Source organism: Trachypithecus francoisi, unplaced genomic scaffold (assembly GCF_009764315.1).
Source record: "Trachypithecus francoisi isolate TF-2019V2 unplaced genomic scaffold, Tfra_2.0 Lachesis_group5, whole genome shotgun sequence".
In the NCBI taxonomy this organism is placed as follows: Eukaryota; Metazoa; Chordata; class Mammalia; order Primates; family Cercopithecidae; genus Trachypithecus; species Trachypithecus francoisi.
Genome location: NW_022681470.1, coordinates 26526236 through 26552339, shown reverse-complemented (window position 1 = coordinate 26552339; position 26104 = coordinate 26526236). Strand labels below are relative to the sequence as shown.

At 39.0% G+C, this 26104-nt stretch overlaps 2 protein-coding genes across 13 annotated transcripts in view; one reads left to right on the top strand and one right to left on the bottom strand.

Annotated features, from left to right (window-relative positions):
* The window catches only part of CUNH1orf112 (chromosome unknown C1orf112 homolog), a 66038-nt gene extending 46023 nt beyond the window's left edge, over nt 1-20015 (bottom strand). For 6 of the 10 annotated variants that reach the window (XR_004434305.1, XR_004434304.1, XR_004434306.1 and 3 more), the window contains exons 1-8: nt 19734-19901; nt 15705-15744; nt 13620-13708; nt 11886-11990; nt 10998-11138; nt 10064-10229; nt 8239-8323; nt 6453-6591 (exon numbers count right to left, since the gene is read on the bottom strand). Coding sequence is in view for 7 of the 10 variants with exons in the window: in XM_033199597.1 (XP_033055488.1) it covers nt 6453-6591; nt 8239-8323; nt 10064-10229; nt 10998-11138; nt 11886-11990; nt 13620-13708; nt 15705-15744; nt 19734-19844 (876 nt within the window). In the remaining 3 variants the exon portion in view is untranslated. Of the gene's footprint in view, nt 1-6452; nt 6592-8238; nt 8324-10063; nt 10230-10997; nt 11139-11885; nt 11991-13619; nt 13709-15704; nt 15745-19733; nt 19902-19935 lie in introns of those variants that run through there. The other 4 variants (XM_033199599.1, XM_033199600.1, XM_033199602.1 and 1 more) reach the window with 4 other exon arrangements.
* Nucleotides 19978-22472, top strand: METTL18 (methyltransferase like 18). 3 transcript variants are annotated; one of them, XM_033199615.1, is made up of 2 exons: nt 19978-20108; nt 21108-22472. In XM_033199615.1, exon 2 carries the CDS (start codon nt 21310-21312, stop codon nt 22426-22428), a length of 1119 nt encoding a protein of 372 aa, XP_033055506.1. In that variant the 5' UTR covers nt 19978-20108; nt 21108-21309; the 3' UTR covers nt 22429-22472. The 3 variants fall into 3 exon arrangements, with proteins under 3 accessions (XP_033055506.1, XP_033055505.1, XP_033055507.1); XM_033199614.1 differs by having other exon boundaries at nt 20007-20163; XM_033199616.1 differs by lacking the exon at nt 19978-20108 and adding an exon at nt 20181-20761.
* Nucleotides 22473-26104: the final 3632 nt, after the last annotated feature.

Genomic DNA, 26104 nt, shown 5'->3' with positions numbered 1-26104 from the left:
ACCTGAATTGTTCAAGGGTCAACTACAAATTTATAGTATAATCATAAACTGTAATACCATATAGCTATTAAAAAGAATCAGGTACATATACCTTCATGGACACAGAAAGCCCTAAGGATAAACTGTTAAGCAAAAACCCAAGTTGTTAAACAATTGTATAATGTAAAAATTAGTAACACAAGTTGAGTCATTCTTGTCATACCCAACTAAAACAGAGTCAACAGGCCTGGGGGAAAAGCACTTGGGGCACAAAATATTTCTCCCAAAATGTAATTCTCTGTAAGCCTGGCTGCTGAAACTGCCTGCTGTAACTGGAAACCAGTTTATCTAAGGGTTACTGAAAGAACCTGGTGCAACTCTAAGACCAGTGTTACCCATTGCCCTCACTCACCAATCAGAGCTTGACAGCTCCCCAAATCTAGTGCCAATGGACTTTCTTGAAGAGCCGTATGTAATATTTCTCCTTTTTTATAAGACCGCTAACCTTCTCTTTTTTCTGTGGACACACCCAAACAATTGGTCTGCATGAATGCTACAAATTGCAATTACTTCCTCCCAAATAAAACGTTTTGTTTTCAGAGATTTGTCTATTGACTCTAATAATAACATAATCCTATCACTATTTTTAAATGTGTTCAATGTTAATGTTTTCTCCTACACCCAAAATAAATAAAAAAAAACTTTCCTGTAATTCTTTCTAGTAGATGAAAATAGGATTTTACTTTCCATGTTAGATACTTGTGTAATATGTGTGTTTTCTGATTACGTATTACATTTGTAAATTGATAAAACAGTGGGTAGTGCCAACAGTATGCAGGGGAAGGCTGTAGATTCATCTGCCTGGATTTAAGTCCTGGTCCTACTACAACTACTATACGATCTGGGGAAAGTTACTAAACCTTTCTGTGGCCCAGTTTTCTCATCTACAATGAGGCTAATACAAGATTATTGTGAGATTTAAACAGTAAGCAACTTAGCTCAATAAATATTGGTTGTCCCATCACCCAAGTTTATAATACACATTATGATCCAAACAGCTTTAAATAGTGCCATAAAATTAAGTCAAACAAATTACTATCTTTAATTTGTGAATTATTTCATATGAAAATATCTTAACTTATATGTTAATTGGCTACATTTGATTTCTTTTCCAATATAGCAAAATCTTCATTAACCCCAGTCAAAACAGAGTTGGATGGTTCGCTAATGGAACATGATCCCTCATTCTGACCTTTATTAAAAATATTTGAAAATAGTCAATTTTCCTCAGCAGAAATAGGGTAGATGAAAATTCATCCTTCTTTGAATTTTTTTTTTTTTTTTTTTTGAGATGAAGTCTCACTCTGTTGCCCAGGCTGGAGTGCAGTGGCATGATCTCGACTTACTTCAGCCTCCATCTCCTGGGTTCGAGTGATCCTCCTGCCTGTCTCCAAATAGCTGGGATTACAGGTGTGCACCATCACTCCTGGCTAATTTTTGTATTTTTAGTAGAGACAGGGTTTCACCATGTTGGCCAGCCTGGTCTCGAACTCCTAGCTTAAGCGATCTGCTCACCTCGGCCTCCCAAAGTGCTGGGATTACAGCCATGAGCCACCACACCCAGCCTTTTCAATTGTTTTGAACATGAACTCTCTAATACAGTGCTATGCAAATTTAAAAGCACAAAGTTTAAAGATTAATCTACACTGACCTTATAATACATTTTATTCAGCATAGACGTCATACCACCATAAGAAACCTTTCCTGACTTCATCGCTGGACACCTATCTTGTACTCCCATAAGCCAGCCAATACCCAGTCCTCCAAAGATCCTACCATTATATAATAATTACCTACTTATTTGTGTTTCAAGCTAGCCTCTAAGTTGTTGAGGGCACCTACAACATTTCCTGGCACAGAATAAGCACTCTTGTTAAATGACTGAATGAGTGGTGACACACAACTTATTTGTTTGCTTACTTTAAATTTTCTCTCTCATTCAAGAGGAAATTACACAAGATTTGTTCGAAGCCTGTAGCTTTACTTCATCACTAAATAGCATACTACTAATTAAATCTAGAGTTTTATTTTTACATTTTCAAAAAGCAAGTAAATAACACAAATAAATTAACAGTCCCATCTTTGATTTACTCAACTGCTTAAAACAAAGTTTGCATCTCAATGCCAACAAAGAAGGTGTGGGTAATATAAGCAAGGAAGACCATTTTCCAATGCTTTAAAATATGAGCACCTTCCTTTCCTTTCCTTCCTTTTCCCTTTCTCTCTCTTTCTTTCTTTCTTTCTTTCTTTCTCTATCTATCTAGACAGGGTCTATCTATCTATCTAGACAGGGTCTTGCTCTGTTGTCCAGGTATCTATCTATCTATCTATCTATCTATCTAAACAGGGTCTATCTATCTATCTATCTATCTATCTAAACAGGGTCTATCTACCTATCTATCTAAACAGGGTCTCGCTCTGTTGTCCAGGCTGGAGTACAGTGGCCCAATCACGGGCTCACTGCAGCCTCAATCTCCTGGGCTCAATGCATCCTCCTGCCCCAGTCTTCCAAGTAACTAGAACTACAGGTATGTGCCACAAGGCCTGGGTAATTTTTTTATTTTTTGTAGAGATGGGGGTCTCCCTGTATTGCCCAGGCTGGTCTCGAACTCCTAGACTCAAGCAATCCTTCTGCCTTGGCCTCTTAAAAGTGCTGAGATTACAGGCACATTCTTTCTAAAACAACTAAAATACTAATAAAATTTAAGTGTGGCAGGCAATAAAATCTAAGTGTAGGCAACAGATATAATAGTATATGTTTATTTTCTGAATAATACAAATTTCTAAAAGCGTTATATAAGTAGGAATTAGAGTGGAAATTAAATTATTTCTAAGGGCCACACAAATAAATTTCCCTATGTTTATAGAAAAACTAAATAATTGGCGGCTAAAGAACTATATGTTAAAACTATACATTAAAAACTCTAATAGAATATTCTCTTTTTGAAACCAATTTCAAGACTTGAGAATAAATATCGATTTTAGGGGCTGTTATGGGTTGAAATGTGTCCCTCCCAGAAAGCTTTAAGTTCTAACTCTCAATACTTCAGAATGTGGCCTTATTTGGAAATAGGGTTATTGAAGACATAATTAGTTAAGACGAGGTCATACTAAAGCAAGGTATGCCCTCAGTCACTATCACTGGTGTTCTTATAAAAAGATGATGTGAAGACACAGAAAGAGAACAGCATGTGGAGTTACACAGCTGCAAGCCAAAGTAAGCTGAGGATTGCCAGTGACACCCAGAAGCTAAGAAAAAGATATGACATACATTCTCCCCTAAAGTCTTCCAGAGAACATGGCCCTATTGACACACTGTGAACTTTTGCCTCTAGAAATGTGACAGAATAAAATTCTATTGTTTTAAGCCACCTAGTTTGTGGTAACTTGTTATGGCAACCCCAGGAAATTAATACAAGGAATGACACATCACATGCTTCCATAAATAGTGTAACATTAATTAAATCGACTGGTTTTATTTTTACTTTTTTCAAAGTGAGATGATATGGCTTGAAGATTGGTGTCCTCCCAGACACCTAATACCCAAAGTGATACTATTAAGAGGTGGGGCCTTTGGGGAAGTGATTAAGTGATGAAGGCTCTGCCCTCATGAATGAGATAAGTGCCCTTATAAAACAGGTTGAAAGGAGGTGTCTTGCCCCTTGCACTAAGTGAGGATGCAGCAGCAAGGGGCCATCTTTGAAGCAGAGAGTACACCCTCACTAGACACCAAATCTGCTGGTGCCTTGATATTGGGCTTCCCAGCTTCCAGAACTGTGAGAAATAAATTTCTAATGTTTATAATCCCTTACCCAGTTTAAGGGATTTTGTTATAGCAGCCTAAACGGACTAAGACACAAAGTGAAAACTGCTTGGAAAACTTCAATACTTTACTTTGATTGGTAAATAAATATTAACAGTGAGCAGCAGAGGGCATCACTGATCAGAATTTGGAGTTAAGATTGAAGAAATTACACGGTCCACCTCAAAGCTCCATTTCAGGCAATGGACAGTAAGCAGAACTGGTCACATTTATCAGTCCCAAATTTGAACAAATGAGTAAAAATATGAGAATTTTCTTGGACAGTTAAGAAAATTTAAATTTTCTGATGTCCATCTATAAGCAGTTTATATAAACTGAAAATATCCTTTATATATAAACAGTCACCCTGGCTAAGCAGCCCCCATACTCTCTCTTGCCACTATAGACTATACTGTTGCTTAGGCTTTCTTCATCTCACTCCTGTCCAAGTATCTCTGTTTAATTTTCCTCTCCAAGTACTAGCTGAAAAGTCTGTGGTGTCAAGAGAAGCAAGAAGGAAACTGAAAGAGGAGGTTGGGGTTGAGAATATGAATCTAAGGACAAAGGTGAAGAAGAAAACAACCTTCCTGCCATTGATACAGGATACCCAAACAAACTTCTCCTTTTTTTTTTTTTTTGAGGCGGAGTCTCGCTCTGTCGCCCGGACTGGAGTGCAGTGGCCAGATCTCAGCTCACTGCAAGCTCTGCCTCCCGGGTTTACGCCATTCTCCTGCCTCAGCCTCCGAGTAGCTGGGACTACAGGCGCCCGCCACCTCGCCCGGCTAGTTTTTTTTTTTTTTTGTATTTTTAGTAGAGACGGGGTTTCACCGTGTTAGCCAGGATGGTCTCGATCTCCTGACCTCGTGATCCGCCCGTCTCGGCCTCCCAAAGTGCTGGGATTACAGGCTTGAGCCACCGCGCCCGGCCCAAACTTCTCCTTTTAGAAAGGTAAGAGGAATCAGAAAGGACACATGAATGAAGTGAGAACAAAAAAGGGAAAAAGGAAGAAGGGTTATAAGGGGAGGGGCAGGTGAGACAAAGAAGAGAAACAAGAAGAAAAAAGTTAGCCCCTTCCTAACACTACTCCTCATTTCCTTCTTACTACCTTCAGAATTTCTTTTTTTTTTTTTTGAGGCGGAGTCTCGCTCTGTCGCCTGGACTGGAGTGCAGTGGCCGGATCTCAGCTCACTGCAAGCTCCGCCTCCCGGGTTTACGCCATTCTCCTGCCTCAGCCTCCTGAGTAGCTGGAACTACAGGCGCCCGCCACCTCGCCCGGCTCGTTTTTTTGTATTTTTAGTAGAGATGGGGTTTCACCGTGTTAGCCAGGATGGTCTCGATCTCCTGACCTCGTGATCCGCCCATCTCGGCCTCCCAAAGTGCCGGGATTACAGGCTTGAGCCACCGCGCCCTTCAGAATTTCTTTTTAAAGTTCCATCCTCCCCTAGGGTCTGTCCTTCCAGATCATCCCTGCCCTAGGAGTTACTACCAGTTTTAGGACTTGGATGAACCCCTACACTTTCACCCCCATAGCTGACTGGCAGGGAAAAGCACAGGTACAAAAGAATTCCCTATATCAGCTTGCACATGTACAATAGAACGGGCTATGTCATTGCTATTCAAAGAAGAAATATTCAATTAATGGTCCCATTAAAATTATTACATATAGGCTGGGTGCGGTGGCTTACACCTGTAATCCCAGCACTTTGGGAGGCCGAGGCGGGTGGATCACCTTAGGTCAGGAGATCAAGATCAGCCTGGCCAACATGGCAAAACCCCATCTCTACTAAAAATACAAAAATTAGCCAGGCGTGGTGGCAGGCACCTATAATCCCAGCTACAAAGGAGGCTGAGGCAGGAGGATCCCTTGAACCCGGGAGGCAGAAGTTGCAGTAAGCCAAGATTGTACCACTGCACCACTGCACTCCAGCTTTGGTGACAGAGTGGGACTCAGTCTCAAAAAAAAAAAAAAAATTACATATAACTATTAGGTCCTGAGTACTATTAATCTTATAATTTAGGGCTATTATAGTTAAATAAAATTGGAGGGCTAGTCTAAAAGCAAAAGGTACTAATGAGTTATAATTCCCAATAATCGTACTACAAATTTAATTTGTTTCATAAATGGAATACCAATTCAACGCTCTAACTTTTCAAAATAAAAATGAATGAATACATCAAATTTAAAAGACTGATACATATATACATGCACAAACATACTTGTATCCCTAAAGGTTGCAATGCATTGGTGAAGAAAAAATGCAAGATTGATTGCAGCTATATTAGATGTTATATAAATATGAACAAAAGAATTTATGTTTTCATGCAGAAAAGAATGAAAGGATTCAGAGAAGAAGGCTGTAACCAACCAGTTACAATGCAAAGAGGGAGCCAGGTAGACCCTAGAGGCAATAAGAATAGTTAGGAATCTAATGCAATGCTCTGGGTGAAAAGTAACTATAGGCTATAAATAATCCCACAGATCAAAAAAAACACCCAAATGAAATAAATTAAAATCCTCTTAAATAGACTGACCCAGACATTCAAATGAGATTTACTAACTGCCAAAGAAAATAACAGTTGCTGTTTAAAATGCTATTAGCCCAAATTTTACCTGTGCATCTGACTGTGTCATCTGCTCAGCTAACTGTAAACAAGAATGGAAGGAGAAAAGAATGTCTTCACACAAGCTAGTAATTATATCTTTGTGTTTCAACTGGCTTTTTATTATGGATTGGTGCTTAAGGCTCTGCCTAAACGAATAAAAAGAAAAGAATACAATCACCACAAGTAACACATCAAGTAACTTAGGACCACCAACATCTACCTTATAGAACATTTAAAAAACAATCACAAAGCATCATATATGACATAATATAAACAAGATATGCCTAGTTTACCTTTGAAGCAGTTATGTTTGTTTAAATAAGCTGCTAATTTTTTCTCTGTGTAAAATATTAATTGAATTCTTACTATTTACCAGGTACTATACCAGGCCCTGGGGACAAAAGGGTCAAACAAATGGACACAATCTCTGCCTTACCTGCATGAAACTTGTGGTCTAGTATGAGAGAGAACGTTAAATAATTGTAAGAATAATTAATTAGGGCTGTGATTTGTCAAATGACAAAGTCTAAGGTGCTACAATACAGAGACCTAATCTAATTTATTCTTAGGGTAAGGATATCAAAGAATGTTATCATGAAGATATAACTCTTAAGCTGAGAACTGAAAGACAATAAGCAGGAGTTAGCAAGGTATACAACAGGAGAGAGAAGCATCCTAGGCAGATGGAAAAACCATGAAAAGGCTCTGGGACAGGAGAGTTTGGTATGTTTGAGGAACTAAGAGCAGGGAGAGAGCAGCATGAGACAGGCTGGTGAAGGAGGCAGCATCCAGAAAGGATTAGGTTGTTATTCTTAGTAAAATGGGATAGACTTTAAGCAATAGAGTGACATGATCTGATTTACTTTTTAAAAGATCATTCTGCTGGGTAGAAAATGAACTGGAAGAGGGTAAGAGTGGAAGATATTCAGTGGTGATAATTCCTTGAGCATTAACTATGTGTCATGCACAGTTCTAAGCATTTCAGTGATGAACTCAATTCTAATATAACCCTGTTAAGAAAGTGCTATTATTATTTCCATTTTCAGATGAGCAAACTAACATTCAGAGAAATTAACCAAATAGCCCAAGGGCTCAGAAGGAGTCAATGATTTCAGAATGGCTTTAAGCACATGTGACACAGCTTCCAGGCAACACTCTTAACCACTGAATGGCAACTTAATGTCCTGGTAATAGAAGAAAAGCACCTAACACCTGAAAATACACCGACCTTTAATGTTTTATGTAGTGTATAAGGTAGATATTCTTAACCATTTTTACAACTCAACCACATCTCCTCTCACCCCTAAGAATCTGATGAATGCTATGGGCACTATCCCTGGTGACCCGTTATAATGCTTCAGTTTCAGAAAGTTAAAATTACTGTATAAATGGAATTAAGTGTGAACAACTTAAAAGTACCTAATAAAAAGATTATATTCGGTTCCAATTATAGTTACCAATTTATCTAATCCTAGAAATAGGATACTTAAGAGCTGGTTAAACAACAGTAGCAGCAGGAAAGTGGTTAAGTTCTAGTCTGGCCCATGGCCCATTATTTCTGAAGTACTAGCTAACTAGGAAGAACACTTTTTTATTTTTAGAGGCCACAGGGTAAAGAAGTCCAATTTGGCTTGAGAGTTACAAGTATAACATCTGGATTATCAGACAGCAGTGTCAATGAACATTAAATTCACACAGAATGTTTCAAATGCAATCTAAGGAATCATGAATAATTAAGATTGAGGAATATGAAAAACATTTTCTAAAAAGTAAAAAATAACAGACAAACTTACTTAATTATAAACTTCCAAGTATTGGCATGAAATGCATGGTCCATACTGGAAATAACAGAGCAGATATCCAATAAAGAATGAATAACTGCAAAGAAAGATAACAGAACTTTTAAGACATCCAAATGTCATGGGGGTGAGTTTCTCCTATAATTAACACTATCTACTGAACAATTTCAACATTTGATTGAATTAAATAAAATAGGTAACACGGTTTGGAAATAGTTGTGTCAAAAGAATTATTTTATTTAAGTGTCACACTTGTTACGGTTTTTATAAATATTGAAAATTAACTTTTGAAGTTTATACCTACCTGTTGACCTAAATAAAACTAAAAATGTTCAGTGGAATAAAAGTTGTACCCTATTATAACTGAAATATTCTACAGATATAATTCTAATCCAAAATGACGAAACAAATTGCTAAGGAAAGAAAACCTAAAAAGGAAGAATTCAAATTAATTTCCATGGTATTCACGCAAGGCTTTTACTCGGCCTGTGGTAGACTACTTATAAAAACGGCCACAATGACTGCCCTTTGTGAATCCACACTTTTCCACAATGACTCTGGGCTAAACTCTATGACCTGCTTTGGCCCAGTGGACAATAATAAAATTAAGGCAAGCAGAAACTTGGAAAGTGCTAGCATACAGGGACCTGCTCACTCTTAATACTCTTAGAAACCCTGAAACCACTGGCATCAGGTATCTGAGATGTGGTGAGCCTGCTGGATGATGCACATGGCTTTCTCAAATACTTCTGCCTCTGCCAACAGCCAGATGTGAATGAAGTCGCTGAAGTCACATGGGTAAGCTAGTGCCCCAGGTGGAGCAGAGAAAGTTATCTCAGGGGATCCCACCCTGAACTGCAGACTCACAGAATCATGAATAAATAAAATAGTGAATAGATTTTGAGATGGTGTGTTGCAGAGTGACAGGGGCCTGACACACTGCACAAAACCAAATTTCTCTCTTTATACCAAAGTTTTGAATGCAAACTTTGCCCTTACATTGTTTTTCAAACTCTTGTTCATAATCCATTAATGATAAAATCAATGAAGTGTGTCACAATCAGCAATTCTTTAAAAATAAACTAGTATTGGCCAGGCACGGTGGCTCATGCCTATAATCCCAGCACTCTGGGAGGCTGAGGCAGGTGGATTACCTGAGGTCAGGAGTTCAAGACCAGCCTGGCCAACATGGTGAAATCCCGTCTCTACTAAAAATACAAAAATTAGCCAGGTGTGGTGACGGACGCCTATAATCCTAGCTACTCAGGAGGCTGAGGCAGGAGAATCGCTTGAGTCTGGGAGGCGAGGTTGCAGTGAGCCACGATTGCGTCACTGCACTCTAGCCTGGGCGACAGAGGGACACTGTGTCAAAAATAAATAAAAAAAAATAAACTAGTATAAAGTGCATCACATGTAAAATGAGTATACTTCATTATAATATGATAATAGACATATTTACATATACATATGCACATATTTATATGTATTCTGGAAGTAAATATAAACCTCATCTCAATATGAGTTATGGTTAAAAAATGTGAAAGTTATTGTCTCTGAATATGGACAACCTCAGAGAATATAAAGTTATACAAGTTAATCATTGTGGAGAAATTACAGTAACTGAATACACAAATCTAGGTTAAGGTACCCAAAATAAATTTTACAAATTCCAAATTTAAAGATTAAAATGTATTTGGTAAGATTTAAATCAATGTTAATGCACAATTAGTAAGAAAATAACAGGAATTATTAGAGACAATTTTAACTGATTCATGATTTATAGTCACCATATACTAAGCAGAAAGTTTTCTTCACTCACCTATTACCATATTCAAAATATCATCATTCTCATCTACTAAAGGGTCCATGCAAACCATGTCCAGCAGTTCCATTAGCTGCTTTTGAAGAGAATAGGCCTCCTTGAAAAGAGCCTGGAGAAGGTCTGAAACTAGGTGTAAACGCCCAGAATACACAGATTCACTATTCTGATTACAGATAAATAAAAATGAGAGAAAAAACAAATCATAAAAAGCTCAAGAACCAAATTTACTTTAATTCATACTATTAGAGATCATAAATTTACTGAATCATATATTCATTCATTGTTTAGTGAACATCCATTAAATATAGTGTACTTTAAGAGATGCAAGCCATGTATAAAATATTATTTGACTTCCATGATCTTACAAATACAGAACTAAAAGAAAGGTAACATTAGGCCAGGTGCATGACATTTTTAGCATCCTATCAGCAAAGAGAGGTATTAATTAACTAGTGATTTTCATTCACTCAACAAATAGCAATATTAAAACTATCTGCACCCCATAAATTCTAGGCAAGCTTTTGTGCCTCAAGGCTACCTTTGGCATGCAGAGATTGACTAAATAAGGATTAATTTCCCTTTATAAAAGGAAGTTCTGACATCTAATCATAATGGTAACTGAATATTGATCAATGCAACATGACAGAACTATTTCAGAATCCCTGTGCCTGTCTCAACACAAATTCTTAAAATTTCTTTCTTTATAGAGGGGAAATAAGATAAAACTAAAAACCCCCAAAAAGCCACCTTTAATGACTTCCTTATAACCACTTTTTTGGAAATAATTATTTACTTACATGTTCTTTATTGTATGGAAAAGTTTATTTCAATAATATAGACTAAAATGTAAAATCTTATACAAACATTATTTTACTCAGCCCCATGCACATTGATTACATACCATTCAAAGTATAATTAGACCTTCACTCACCTTACAATGCACAAATGTGATTTTAATTACATGAAGGACTGAGGAGGGGAGACTCTGAATATTTTCCAAAATGATGGATTCCTGTGTGGCACAGACATGCTGAACACATCCTGTAAGAGCTCCTAAGAGCTGCACCATTGTCTGTGAATAAGGAAGGAAATTTCATTCAGAATATATTTTTTGTGTACTGAAAAGGTACTAGTCAGTATGCTGGGTGCTATGAATACAGCAGTGGACAAAACACAGTCTGTTCCTCTTTTCACAGAACTTTAGTCTATCAGAACTACAAATACTGGAATGACTGTCTAGCCATTTAGAATCCTAACCCAAACTTCAAAACACATGGCAGGTGTTCTACACATATCCCTTGAAAATACAGGTCGGGTAGGCTGAGCACAGTGCTTCACACCTGTAATCCCAGCACTTTGGGAGGCCAAGGCGGGCGGATCACGAGGTCAGGAGATCGAGACCATCCTAACACAGTGAAACCCCGTCTCTACTAAAAATACAAAAAATTAGCCGGGCGTGGTGGCGGGCACCTGTAGTCCCAGCTACTCGGGAGGCTGAGGCAGGAGAATTGTGTGAAGCCGGGAGGAGGAGTTTGCAGTGAGCCAAGATCGTACTACTGCATTCCAGCCTGGGTGACAGAGCAAGACTCCGTCTCAAAAAAAAAAAGAAAATACAAGTAGGGTAAGCTAGCTTGATGACTTGTCTTATAAGAGTTTATTATTCAGAATTCATGTTTCTATATTCAGGTCTTTAATTCCATACATTTAATTCCAACATTACGCCATCACATAAGAATACATGGCTAATCAGTATCAGTATAAAAATGTTGATATTCTTTAAGCTCCCTCTCTCTCCTGCTTTCTAATACATTTGACTTACTTGTAAAATATTCCTCAGAGTAGTCTGGATTTCCAAATTTTGGCTTGACAGTCCTCTGGCTTGACTGGTTAATTCACACACCATGTCATCAAATAATTTCACAGTCTGTAAAAACAAATCAAGTAATAAGAGAAATCACTAGAAAAGACAAGACAAAACTTTACAGAGAAAACACAATACAATAATTTGATTTTGCACTTAGTAACATCCACGGGCTATCATCTAGTTTAACAATTGTACCTAATTAAGCACAAAATATAGAGAAAAGGTACTTTTACAATATAATTCCCCCCAAAAGCCTCAAACAGAAATTTATTTTCCATCTCTATGGTTTGAATCTATTTAATAGCATCAACTTTTTAAAAAAATCACTCAAAGTTCATGTTTTAGAGATGCAAGAAATAAAAGTATTACTTTTGCACAATAAATTTGACTGTCTTGAAGAATCCACATTTGTATGGTCATTTACAAGGGTATTTTCTGGAAGGAATTTGCACTGAATCGCCTAATCACTACTTGCTTATTTTCTAACCAGTTTCCTTTTTGACCCAATTCAAGATAACCTTCCTGAATTAAGAGTATAGTATATGACCTTACAACCAAGCTTTTTGTCTGTGAAAAGTTAGCCACCCTAAGATCTTAATACTTGGATCTTTCTAACAATTTAAATGACCTAAACATTACAAGAATAGCAACACAGTCAACAATACAATGTAGTTAAAGAAGATACTGTTTCCTGTAGGCCTGTTAACATTCAACATCTATTTTTATCTATGTAATAGTTGAATCTTTTTCTGGTGGTCAAGAACAAATTCTAAGAAATATTTCAGATAGAGAATCATCAAGTGACTATGAGTATAAGAAATTTGAAAGATTATGTTTAAAAGCTAAAGTTAGAAACCCATTTCAATAAGAGATTAATTACAAATAATGTTTCATTTTGGCACCAAAGTATCTTTGGTTCCCTCCATTTAAAACAAAAAAAGTATGCTTGTGCTTTTCAGAGAAAACATACACCATATATATCTAAAAAGTAATAATGTAGTCTGTGAATTTAATGTTTTATCTTAGTTACTTGATTTTGCCAATATTCCAGCTTTCTTTTTTTTTTGGAATTCAGGGTTTCACCCAGGCTGGAATACAGTGGCTTTAAAATACACGAACATTTAAAATTGACTACAAATAATTTAAATTCAATTAGCAAAAGACTCATACTATCTGAAAATAAAAGTTTTTTCTTTCTTTTTTTGTTTTTTTTGAGATGGAGCATCGCTCTTATTGCCCAGGCTGGAGTGCAATGGCACGATCTTGGCTCAATGCAACCTCTGCCTCCCAGGCTCAAGCAATTCTCCTGTCTCAGCCTTCCAAGTAGCTGGGATTATAGGCACCAGTCACCATGTCCAGGTAATTTTTTGTATTTTTAGTAGAGACAGGGTTTCATCATGTTGACCATGGCTGGTCTCAAACTTCTGACCTCAGATGATCCATCCACCTCAGCCTCCCAAAATGCAGGGATTACAGGCATGAGCCACCACGCCCAGCCTATAACAGTTTTTAATTGCCTAATGATCACACTAACACGATTATAGTCTCACATGAGATCTATTTACTCCTTATTTTTATTTTTAATATATTTGATATATTAGAAAAACAGAGCCATAATTAATAATAAATTATCTAAGACTGAGAGGTTAGATTCCTTATAACATGTATTTTCAGGTAATAGTATTATACCTTTGGTAACACTTGTGAAAAGAAAGTCTGTTCCAATGTCAGGTGGTTCATATGAGGTAAAAACATTTCTACAATAATTTTCAAAATTTCTGTAAAGCAAATAACATATTTCATAAAAATATTGTCATGTCAGTCAACAAAGGCCACTGCCCTTTATTAAATGCAAGAATACTACCAATCTAAAGCTTGATACCCTTTCAAAACACCACATTCTATATAGAGAAACTATTAAGTAATAGCCAAAAAGAGAGACAGCGACAGAGAAAGGAAACAACCTACACATCCAACAACTGTGGGCCAGTTAAATAGGTGTCTGTACATCCATTGAATAGGATCTGCCATCATTAAAATGACATTTTAAAACAAGAAAAATGTTCAAAATGTAGTTAAACAAAAAGTTTCCAAAATATAACACCAATTTTAATATAAACATGTACAAAGAATGATGGAAAGGCTGGCAGGAATATATGGAAATGAGATGAGACTGTTCTTATCAAAATCTTAACCATTTCAGATTAGATGTTTTGTAATCTTTTCTGTTTTTCTGTTTCATATTTTCCACAATGAACATGAATCACTTCTATACTCAAGATAAAAAAATAATTTACTCAAAAAAAATTATGCACGCATGGTGGCTCATGCCTGTAATCCCAACACTTTGGGTGGCTGAGGCAGGAGGACTGCCTGAGCCCAGGAGTTAAAGACCAACCTGGGAAAAATGACAAGACCTCATGTCTACCAAAAAATAAATATATAAATAGAAAATTAGCCAGGCATGGTAGCACGTACCTACGGTCTCAGCTACTTGGAAGGCTGAGGTGAGAGGACTGCTTGAGCCTGGGAGATGGAGGCTGCAGTGAGCTGTGTTCGCACCACTACACTCCAGTTTTGGTGACAAAGCAAGACCCTGTCCCCTAAAACAAACAAACCAAAAAGTAGGCCAAGCATTATGGCTCAGATCTGTAATCCCAGCACTTTAGAAGATGGAGGCAGGAGAATAGCTTGAACCCAGGAGTTCAGGCTGCAGTGAGCTATGATCACACCACTGCTCTCCAGCCTGGGTAACAGAGCGAGATCTTGTCTCGAAAACAAAACAAAACAAACTTTGGGGCCAGGCCTGGTGGCTCACGTCTGTAATCCCAGAAGTTACGGAGGACAAGGCAGGAAGATCACTTGAGCTCAGGAGTTTTGAGACCAGCCTGGCCAACATGGTGAAATCCCATCTCTACCAAAAATACAAAAATTAGCCAGATGTGGTGAAGCATGCCTGTAATCCCAACAGCTTGGGAGACTGAAGCAGGAGAATCACCTGAACCTGGAAGGTGGAGGTTGCAGTGAGCAAAGATCATGCCACTGCACTCCAACCTGGGTGACAGAATGAGACTTCGTCAAAAACAAAGGAAAAAAAAAATTAGGTCCCATTACACAATGTAGATTCAAATTATAAATGAATATTCCACAACCAAGTGAACTCTAAATAGAAAAGCTAACTCAAAATATGAGTAAACTGAGCAGTCTAAACTCTCTTCTGACTAAAAGAATAAATCTTGTCAAGTAAGACTGAAGAAGACAGAGAGTAAGACAGAGACTAACTCTCTTCTGAGAGAGACAGAGAGTAAGACAGAAACTCTCTTCTGACTAAAAGAATAAATCTTGTCAAGTAAGACAGCGAAAGTCAACTTCCTCCAAATGATAAATTTGTTATCACCTAGACAATCAGCTTTTGGCAATTTAGAAAGTATTTTCTAAATGACACCAAACATGTTAGAGACTGATAGTTATTCAGTAGACTGCAAATCATGTTTTATATAGGTCTAATCATAACAACGTTTAATATTTATAATTTGTTTATACATACATCATCAACAAAACACTTTTGGTATTTATCCAAAACGTAATTTAAAACTTTTAAGTGCTGGAATTTGAAGGAATTTGTTCATTTCAAGTAACTGAAGGTTATAAAGGCTGTAACACAGAAAACAGTTACATTTCAAGGGAATACAAAACTGTAAGGACACATCCATTGAGGTATGTGGGGACTCGGACCTTAACATCAAATAATACAGTTAAAACAATTTAACTTACGAATATGCTCAATCCAACTGTCAGAATGTTGAGACAATGAGTAGGACAATTAAGGAAGATATATTATCATAATAATAGGGTATTATCAGAATAAACTTAAAAAAAAAACCCCTTTGAAATTTAAGCAATGACCCATAAGAGACTGGAACTGGACTCAAATTACCGGCTTAATTTTGCTTTTAAAAACGTAAGATTAGGTAAACAGTATTGTGAAAATACATTAAAGAAATATTTTGAAAATTGCCCAAGGACAAACTTGCCTTTTCAAACTATGCATAGTCATGAAATATTTTTGACAGATGAGAAACAGTGCTATAATAATCCACAGGTTTATGATTTATTTATTTATTTTTTGAGAGAGGGTCTCGCTCGGGGCCAGGCGGGGTGGCTCACGCCTATAATCCCAGCAATTTGGGAGACCAAGGCAGGTGGAACAAGAGGTCAGGAGTACGAGACCAGCCTGACCAACATGAGTGAAACTCTGTCTCTACTAAAAATACAAAAAAATTAGGTGGGCATGGTGGCGTGCACCTGTAATCTCAGCTGCTCAGGAGACTGAGGCAGGAGAACCACTTGAACCTGGGAGGCGGAGGTTGCAGGGAGCCGAGATCGCGCCACTGCACTCCAGCATAGGCGACAGAGGAAGATTCCGTGTCGAGAAAAAAAAAAAAAAGAGAGAGAGAGAGAGGGTCTTGCTGTCACCCAGGATGGAGTGCGGTGACATGATCATACCTCACTGCAGCCTCAAGCTCCTGGGCTAAAGTGATCCTCCCATACCAGCCTCTCAAGGAGCTGGGATTACAGATGCACACCACCATGCCCAGTTTGTACTTCCAATTTCTATTACAAGAAATTTCTCTTTCCTCAACATTTCTATAGTACTTAATTTATACCTGCCTTGCGTCATTCATCACCTTTTATCTTATTTTCTTTCTTTTTTTTTTTTTTGAGACGGAGTCTTGCTCTGTCACCCGGGCTGGAGTGCGGTGGCCGGATCTCAGCTCACTACAAGCTCCGCCTCCCGGGTTCACGCCATTCTCCTGCCTCAGCCTCCCGAGTAGCTGGGATTACAGGTGCCCACCACCTTGCCCGGCTAGTTTTTTGTATTTTTAGTAGAGAGAGGGTTTCACCGTGTTAGCCAGGATGGTCTCGATCTCCTGACCTCGTGATCTGCCCGTCTCGGCCTCCCAAAGTGCTGGGATTACAGGCTTGAGCCACCACGCCCGGCCGTATCTTATTTTCATATTACTTACATATCTATCTTACCAACCTTATTAGACTGATATTCTTCTGCACATAGCAGCTTACAAATACTTGACAACAAATTCTCCATATATACCATCAAAAATAATTGTTAGAAATGTTTTACTGTAACAACACTATAAGAATCATCAAAGAATGTCAATAAGAAAAATGAATAACCTGCCCGGGCGCGGTGGCTCACGCCTGTAGTCCCAGCACTTTGGGAGGCCAACGCAGGCAGATCACAAGGTCAGGAGTTCGAGACCAGCCTGGCCAACATGGTGAAACCCTGTCTCTACTAAAGATACAACAAATGAGCCAGGCATGGTGGTGCGTGCCCGTAATCCCAGCTATTCGGGAGGCTGAGGCAGGAGAATCACTTGAACCTGGTTGCTGTGAGCTGAGACGGCGCCATCGCACTCCAGCCTGGGTGGCAAGGCGAGACTCCGTCTCAAAAACAAAACAAAAAAGAAACCTATAATCCCATGACACTAATACAAGAATTCATTCCTCTTCTGAAATCTTATTTTCCACATATATTTTTACAGCAGCAATCAAAATTAGATCATCATTAACTCAAATTTGAGTTCAGTAGGATAGAATTGGCCTCATGAAAAAATTTCAGTAAAGCTCAAATAATTGCTAGGTGTTCCAAAACTAGCCAGTTATGATTACGCAGACATGTAGGTAAGGCCTGGAAAATAATACATAAAATGCAAAACATGAAAATGATTTTGGGGGGTAGTGGCATTGTAGATTTGTTGCAAATTTTTCATTTGTTAAAATAGTGAAGCTAAAATACTACCATAAGCTGAAAAAAAAGTATTGTCTAATTAGACTCCCAAGAATTTTTAAAACATTAAATATTTTTAGCCCTTTAATGAATGCTTACTATGTGTCAGGCACTGTTCTAGGTGCTGAGGATAACGCTGTGAAGAAAATCAACTTGCTGCTTTTATGAACTTTGCAACGTAATGTGTAAAAGTGGAAAATATACAAAGCAAACAAGAGCATTTCTTTTAACGATAATGTGCTTTTTAGAAAACTGAACAGGTCAATGTGATACAAGTGTAAGACTGGGTTTGGGGGAACTACCTAAGATTGAAGGCTCTGAAAAAGCCCCTCTAAGGAGGTGACATTTGGGCCAAGACACAAACATGAAATATGCAAAAGGCTGGGAGAACCAGGCTGAGCACAAAGATCCTGAGGTAGGTGAGCCTAATGTATTCATGAATAGAGTGTAGTTAACTAGGTATGAGAGAAGGGCAAGGCTTAGATCACCTGGAGCCTTGAAGGTAAAGTGGTTTAAAAAGGGAAATTACGTGATCTGTGTTTTTCCCCTCTGAGCTTTTTTGTAATAATGAATTATGAGTAGAAATAAGGAAACTATTAATACTCCAAGTGAGAGATGATAGGGGTTTGGAATCAGAGTGGTAGCAATGAGGATGGAAATAAATGGATCAAGACAGTTTGGAATCAGAAACAATAGAACTTATTGATCGGGTGTGTGAGAGAGACAGGATTCAAGGTTTCAGTTTGTGAAACCATTTACTCAGATGAGGAAAACTAGAAGAAGTTCCGGCGTTTTTGAATATGTCCTTTGAAGTGCAAAGCTAGGTGGGAGTGTTGACTTTCAACTTAATGAAGTCTCTCTACAAGCTTGTGGGGAAGGGGAGAAAACATGTTCCGTGTCTCTACCCTCCCAAAGGCTAACATCATGTCTCACACACATTATGCATGCAGTTTGTTTTTGAATGTTTTTAGGGTGGCTATTTGTTTTCAAGTTGAAACTCCTTGAAGACGGCAATTCTGTATCTACACAAAAACTAAAAAAGGGGGCCTTGGCACTTTGAGATTTTGCTAATGTCTAGGTGAATGACTTCTATGTGATTATATGGGGCTTTAGCTGCACAATATTTGTGCAGTGTTGAGACTCTCTCAAGTGAAGGTTACTTTTTTGGAGTGTAATTGTATAAAGGTGGGCTCAACAGTTGTGAAAAAGATACATATACATATGAGTTACCACGAAAAGGCTAGGATTCCAGGCACATTTACAACCACAAAGGCATGAGACCAATCAAGAATGTGTTGCACCTGGATGACAAAAGGCGCTAAGCGCCTCAAATCCCACAGTCAAAAGCCAACAAGCGGAAGCAACTCTTTCAGAAAAAGACTCCAGCCCGGGCGAGAGGAGTGAGAACTTGCCTCAAAAAAAAAAAAAAAAGAAGAAGAAAAACAGGTCTGAGAGAGGAAGGAGGAACATTATTATTATTTACTGAACATCTTTTAAAGATTTCACACCACAGAACTGTGTCCTTTAATTCTTACAACGCTAAGAAAGGCATTATTCATATTCACTACCCTTTTTACGGGAGACCAAAGCTCAGAGTATCTCGCTTTATCTTAACCTATTAAGAGCCAGAGCTATCCTCATACCCCAGGTCTGAGACCTTGCCTCCCCCATTACCCACTAGCAAAAGTATTTACACTTAATTGCAAGCAACGAGTACAGAAAAACTCAAAGAAGGAATGGAAGAAACCGCCACATTCACTGCTAAACCCTTAGGTCAGAACACGTCCGCGAGCCTTTCCAGGGCCAAAGCCTTAGATATACCATGGTTGTCGCTTCCCCTCCAGTCCCTCGCTTTTCATCCCACTAAGAAAAGAGGGGGTTCAGGCCGCGGTAATATAACCCAGCCTGACGGTGAGTCTGACGGTACAGAAGAGAAAGGTTCGCGACCCGCCCACACCCCTCTCTAGGTGGAAGTGACAACCAAGGAAGGATATGAGGAGTCTGGGCAGGACGGATGGCAGTTCCCGGCGGCATAGCTCCTCTGGCCAGCTACTTAATTCTTCCAGGGGAACCGCGCTAGCCGGGACTGCGCGTTCCTGAGACATACTTTCGTCAAACAGCACACCTTCAAACCAATCCCGCCACAGCCCAGACCGGAATCTCACAGTCCCGCCACAGCCCAGACCGGAAACTCACAGTCCCGCCAACCCTTGCGCTCTCCCCGCCGGCTCCAGAACCATAGAGAGGAGGACGGCTGGTTTCTTGGTGAACCCGGGTCCCTCAAGGCCGGAAAGAAAGTCGGGCTTCTCTAGCCTCCGGAGGACTCGACTCGCTGGTGCGCGATTTCGGTCCAGAGGAGGCGCCGTGAGGTGAGCTTTTTCAGACGAGCCATCCCGGGACACGTCGGGAAGCTAGCATTCTCAGGTCTGGATCATTGTAAACATTACATTCAAATGGGGAGGTGAGGGCCAGAAGTCCCCAGATTTGCTACCCATGGGGTTTTGAGATTGCGCTTCTATGATCGGATTTGTCCTGGGACCTGCAGCCGGAAGTGACTCTAAGCCTTGCAGCGTGGTGGGAGAGAAAAGAGGCGCGTTCCTAGCCGCTGGACTGGGTGACCCTCCTCTCCCCCGAATTGTAAATCTTGTGTAAAGGGAATAAAGATCCCACTTGCCAGAACTGTAAAAACAGAGGCAGATGGTATCGTGTCTAGCGCAGTGGATAGAAGATTCTCAATAAAGTTGCTTCAGATTTCTACAGGTCTCTCCAAACTACTGCATTGCCCTAGTTTGCGTTTGCTCTGCCATCAAATGAGTCTTTACTAATTATTTCCAAATTACCCCCACTTCCATACACTTAGGGCTGCTGTTCTCGACTGAATGTTTGGAGTGAAGTCTTGGATGAATTGACACACACCAGACCATACCTATGCATGTTTTTAAAGGGACGCCCGCTTATCAAAATAAAATATTGTACGTCTTTTGTAAAAGACAGAAGTGAAGTTATTCTGCAAGCTTAGGGGGTGAGTATAGTTGGACACAGTCAAGACAGCTGAAAGACGGCAAGTAGCTAGGCCGTCCTGTCTGAATATCTTGGACTTTATGTTTGTCCAGGTGGTGGTGGTTGCTGCTGCTGTTCTTCAGTTTGTTTTTATAGCTGATTTTCTTCTCCCACTTTTGAACCCTTAAGGTGTATATGAGCGTCCAAATCTCTTTCTCTCTCTCTCTTCCCCACAACTTTTTTAGAAAAGGCAACTGTATGGTGGGACGGGGAGGGGTTGGGAGTGGCTGTTTAATATTACACTTTAGTGAAATGTGCCATTTTGCTTTAATCATCATTTTCTTTCTGTTTTTTTTTTTTCTTTCCAGAGTTACATGGAAAGAGGACCAAAGACGTCTAAAAAGTAATTTGGAAATACCTCTAAATGTTTGTTACCATGTATAAGCTGCTAAAGAGAAATTGGGCCCAACAAAATTAATTGAATAATTGAGGCAGGTTTGTGTGTGTCATCAAATTCTATCCAGAAGTTGAAGAATCTGAATTTAACAATCGTGTGCATTTAATAAGAGGATGACCTTTCAGTTTAATTTCACTATAGAAGACCATCTGGAAAATGAATTAACACCCACTGGAGATGGAGCTTTGACCCTGGATTCCTCAAAAGAGCTGTCAGTCTCAGAAAGTCAAAAAGGAGAAGACAGGGACAGAAAATGTTCTGCAGAACAATTTGACTTGCCTCAGGGTCACTTGTGGGAACATAAGTCAATGGAAAATGCAGCTCCCTCTCAAGACACAGACAGTCCACTCAGTGCAGCCTACAATTCAAGTAACTTGGAGCCATATGGAAAACAGCCCTCCTTGAGAGCTGCTAAAGAGCATGCTATGCCTAAAGATTTAAAGATGTTAGAAAATAAAGTCATAGAAACATTACCAGGTTTCCAGCATGTTAACTTCTCAGTGGTGAGAACCATCTTGTTGAAAGAGAACTTCCCTGGAGAAAACATAGTTTCACAAAGCTTTTCTTCTCACTCTGATCTGATTACAGGTGTTTATGAAGGAGGCTTAAAAATCTGGGAATGTACCTTTGACCTCCTGGCTTATTTCACAAAGGCCAAAGTGAAATTTGCCGGGAAAAAAGTCTTGGATCTTGGTTGTGGATCAGGTTTACTGGGTATAACTGCATTCAAGGGAGGGGCCAAAGAAATTCACTTTCAAGATTATAACAGTATGGTGATTGATGAAGTAACTTTAGCTAATGTAGTAGCTAACTCCACTTTGGAAGATGAAGAAAATGATGTAAATGAGCCGGATCTGAAAAGATGCAGGAAACCAAAAGTAACACAAGAACTATATAAATGCCGATTTTTTTCTGGTGAGTGGTCTGAGTTTTGTAAGCTTGTACTAAGCAGTGAAAAACTTTTTGTAAAATATGATCTCATTCTCACCTCAGAAACCATTTACAACCCAGATTATTATAGTAATTTGCACCAGACTTTCCTTAGACTGTTAAGTAAAAATGGACGTGTACTTTTGGCTAGCAAAGCACATTATTTTGGTGTAGGTGGAGGTGTTCACCTCTTTCAGAAGTTTATAGAAGAAAGGGATGTTTTTAAGACCAGAATACTCAAAATAATTGATGAAGGATTGAAGCGGTTCATAATTGAAATAACTTTTAAGTCTCCGGGTTAATGTTCACTGAGTAACCACAATGAAATAAACAGAAGGACCAAAAATTTGAGTGTTTGATTTCTGTCTTGCTATTAATTTTTCTGAATTTTTGATGTTTGTTTAGTTTATCCAAATCATAAGTGAGCTATGTTAGCAATCTTGTACTCACTAGGTGAAACTGAGAAAGTATCCTTGTGCATTTGATGAGATCTCCTGGGAAATCATTTTGTAGCAAATTCTGGTATTCTCCATCTTCATTCTATTTGACCTTTTTACCATCTTTGACATTACATGAAATTGTACCCAGGAAATCCTGCCATTTCTTCTCTCAAGTCTGTGAATTTCTTCCCGCTCTTCGTTAGTTCCTGGTTCACATGAAGTGTCTGATCAGATCACTATGCCATTAATATACATCACTAAATATTAGGTTTGAAGGGCTTAGGTAAATAGGAAGAGGTTTTTGTTTCATTTTGTTTTTATATTCATTTACCTTGTATAGTAAGGATCAGAATGGTGAGAATTTAACTAAATTCACATGGAGCTGAGGAAATAAAGGGAATCTGTGATAGAGTATAAAAGTGATACAGAGAACTTGTACTACTTGAGGTTTACTCCGTATAGCCAAGTAAGAGATCTTGCAGTTTTGGTAGGAGGAAAAAGAAAAAGAAAGGAGAATTCCAGATTTGGGGGAGTATAGACTTCTCACCAGTTGTTAAATAGTAGGAAAGAAAGGAGAAAGTGTTTTGTTGATTCAAATGCAAAAATTTTCACATTTTACTTCATTGGGAATTGGGATCTGCCTTGCTCTCTATAACAACAGTAAAATTGACAGAATTTTTTTATTTCTTGGAAGTAGCTAAAATAATCAGACGTCATGGATTCAATTAAATGTGATATTTACTGGACATTTACGGTTAACTAGGTACTTTGTATAGCATCTTGCATAATACTTAAAACCTTATGAGGTATATGTTATCCCTATTTTAGTAGTGATCATAATAGCTAACAGTATTTAGCATTAGTGTAAACAGGGCAGAAGACCTTTATATATCTTAACATTAAATATTCATAAATGCCCTATAAGACTCCAAGAAGTTAATTAATTTGCTCCCAATCACATTTCTCACCTTGAGCCAGAATCTGAAGTCTTAAAAGTCTTTACGCTCTTTCATCATCCAGTGGTCTTAACTCTACCAATGCCTATTTTCATCACAAATATTTTTTTTTTTTTTTTTTTTTTTTTTTGAGACGGAGTCTCGCTCTGTTGCCGGGCTGGAGTGGTGCAGTGGCCGGATCTCAGCTCACTGCAAGCTCCGCCTCCCGGGTTTACGCCATTCTCCTGCCTCAGCCTCCCGAGTAGCTGGGACTACAGGCGCCCGCCACCTCACCCGGCTAAATTTTTGTATTTTTTAGTAGAGACGGGGTTTCACCGTGTTAGCCAGGATGGTCTCGATCTCCTGACCTCGTGATCCGCCCATCTCGGCCTCCCAAAGTGCTGGGATTACAGGCTTGAGCCACCGCGCCCGGCCCACAAATATTTCTTAACACCCTCTTACTACTCTAGATGAAAGTCATAGTTAAGGAAACTTACTTACATACATTATTAAAAAGTATATTCCTAGTTTATATATAATTAATTATATGTGATATTCACAATTCTAATATGAAGAAAGTAATTTATAATCAAATAATTTATATCTCATCAGATACACACAGGTATAGCTACACAGAAGACACACAGCAGCCAGATGCTTATACCTAGGAACAGGGGTCCCTGATGCCCAGGCCATGGACCAGTACTGGTCTGTGGTCTGTTAGGAACTGGGCTGCACAGCAGGCGGTGAGTGGTAAGCAAGTGAGTATTACTGCCTGAGCTCTGTCTCCTGTCAGATCAGCATCAGCGTTAGATTCTCATAGGAGTGCACACCCTATTGTGAACTGCACATGTGAGGGATCTAGGTTGCACACTCCTTGTGAGAATCTCATGCCTGATGATCTGAGCTGGAACAGTTTCATCCTGAAACCACTCCCCTGCCCAGCCCTTCATGGAAAAATTATCTTCCACGAAACTGGTCCCTGGTGCCAAAAAGGATAGGGACCATTAGCCTAGAGTACCATTACTGAAAATGCCACAGCTACAATTCCAGACTTACCTACTATATAAGGTAGAACAAATTGGCCTTGACAGCTGGATTGGGGAATTGAGGTACAAATCACTGGGTAGGAACTCATAATACAATAATCATAATACAATAATCAGTTTCAATGATTTTGAGACAAATAGGTATCTCTCAATTCTCCGAGAGAATTAGACTTTTAATGAGGTCTCATCCAGGAGGCCCATTCAGGAACAGCAGAGACACAGCCTCTAACTAGGGGCTCAGGACAATTTCAGTTCCCAGGGAGAGGGTTCAACAAGTGCAGAAAGGATCAAAGCAGAAGCCCAGTCATGGGAACTAGATAATTTGGGGCATTAAAGATAAATTTGGGGCCGGGCATGGTGGCTCACGCCTGTAATCCTAGCACTTGGGGAGGCCGAGGTGGGCAGATCACCTGAGGTCAGGAGTTCAAGACCACCCTGACCAACCTGTTTCGAGACACAGAGAAACCCTGTGTCTACTAAAAATACGAAATTAGGTGGGCTTGGTGGTGTATGCCTCTAACCCCAGCTATTCGGGAGGCTGGGGCAGGAGAATCATGAGAATCGCTTAAACCCAGGAGGCGGAGGTTGCAGTGAGCCAAGGTTGTGCCACTGCACTCCAGCCTAGGCAACAGGGAAAGACTCTCTCAAAAAAAAAGAAAAAGGAAAAAAAAAAAAGATAAATTTGGGGGTATCAAACAGCCCAAAGGGAACACACCTACCCAAGATAGCTGGCAGCAAAAGGGACTTGGGACACAAATTATGGCTACAAATCCAGAAAACAGATACATAGCTTTCTCATGTAACAGTGTAATTTAATCATTTAAGGGTTATGATACTTTCGGTTAAAATTCAATTTCTCCATCTGTAAAACAAGGTTATAATACTATATCTCTAGCAGAGTTCTTTGAAGATTAAGAGTTAAGCATTTATCTTGGTTCCTATCAAGTTTCCTATGTATAAGTGGAAATTATTATTTTTAATAATTCTTACTATTTAGTCACCTATTTTCTGAATCAGATAGGAAGTCCTGCTCACTTTTGTTAAAAATGGTGTTTGTACCTTTACGGTATACAAATCTCCGTTCAGAACGTGAAGAAACCACTCAGTTCTAGGCCTTGCTCTGCCCACCATTAATCTCCACTCTCTCTCATCCCATTCCCCTCCCAACTCCTCACTTCCGCATTCCTAAATTGTCTTTTTTTGGAAGCTTTGGTTGCAGATTATTTAGGATGAAGAAGAGTGCATTTTGTAAATTTGCTTCTAAAACCTAGTCACGTATGTGCTGTGTTCTGCCCATTTCTCAGATGTGCCTGTCCTCTAAGTTCCAGTTTTCATGTCCCACAGATGACGTTCTGTCCATGTTTCAGAAACTCATGGAACTGTCTCTGTGCTAAGAGTTGTGACTTCACTGTGTCAAATGTGATGCCCAGTGACACATCTGCTGTAGGGTTTGTGGGGTGGATAAGTATCAGCATTTCATCTAGAGAATGAGATTTTCGAGAAGATTAAACCTATCTCCACTTTTGAATGCCCTCCATAGTATTTTCTTCAGAT

Coding starts and splice junctions, on each gene's coding strand:
- METTL18 (XM_033199615.1), top strand. CDS start 21,310: ATGACCTTTCAGTTTAATTTCACTATAGAAGACCATCTGGAAAATGAA.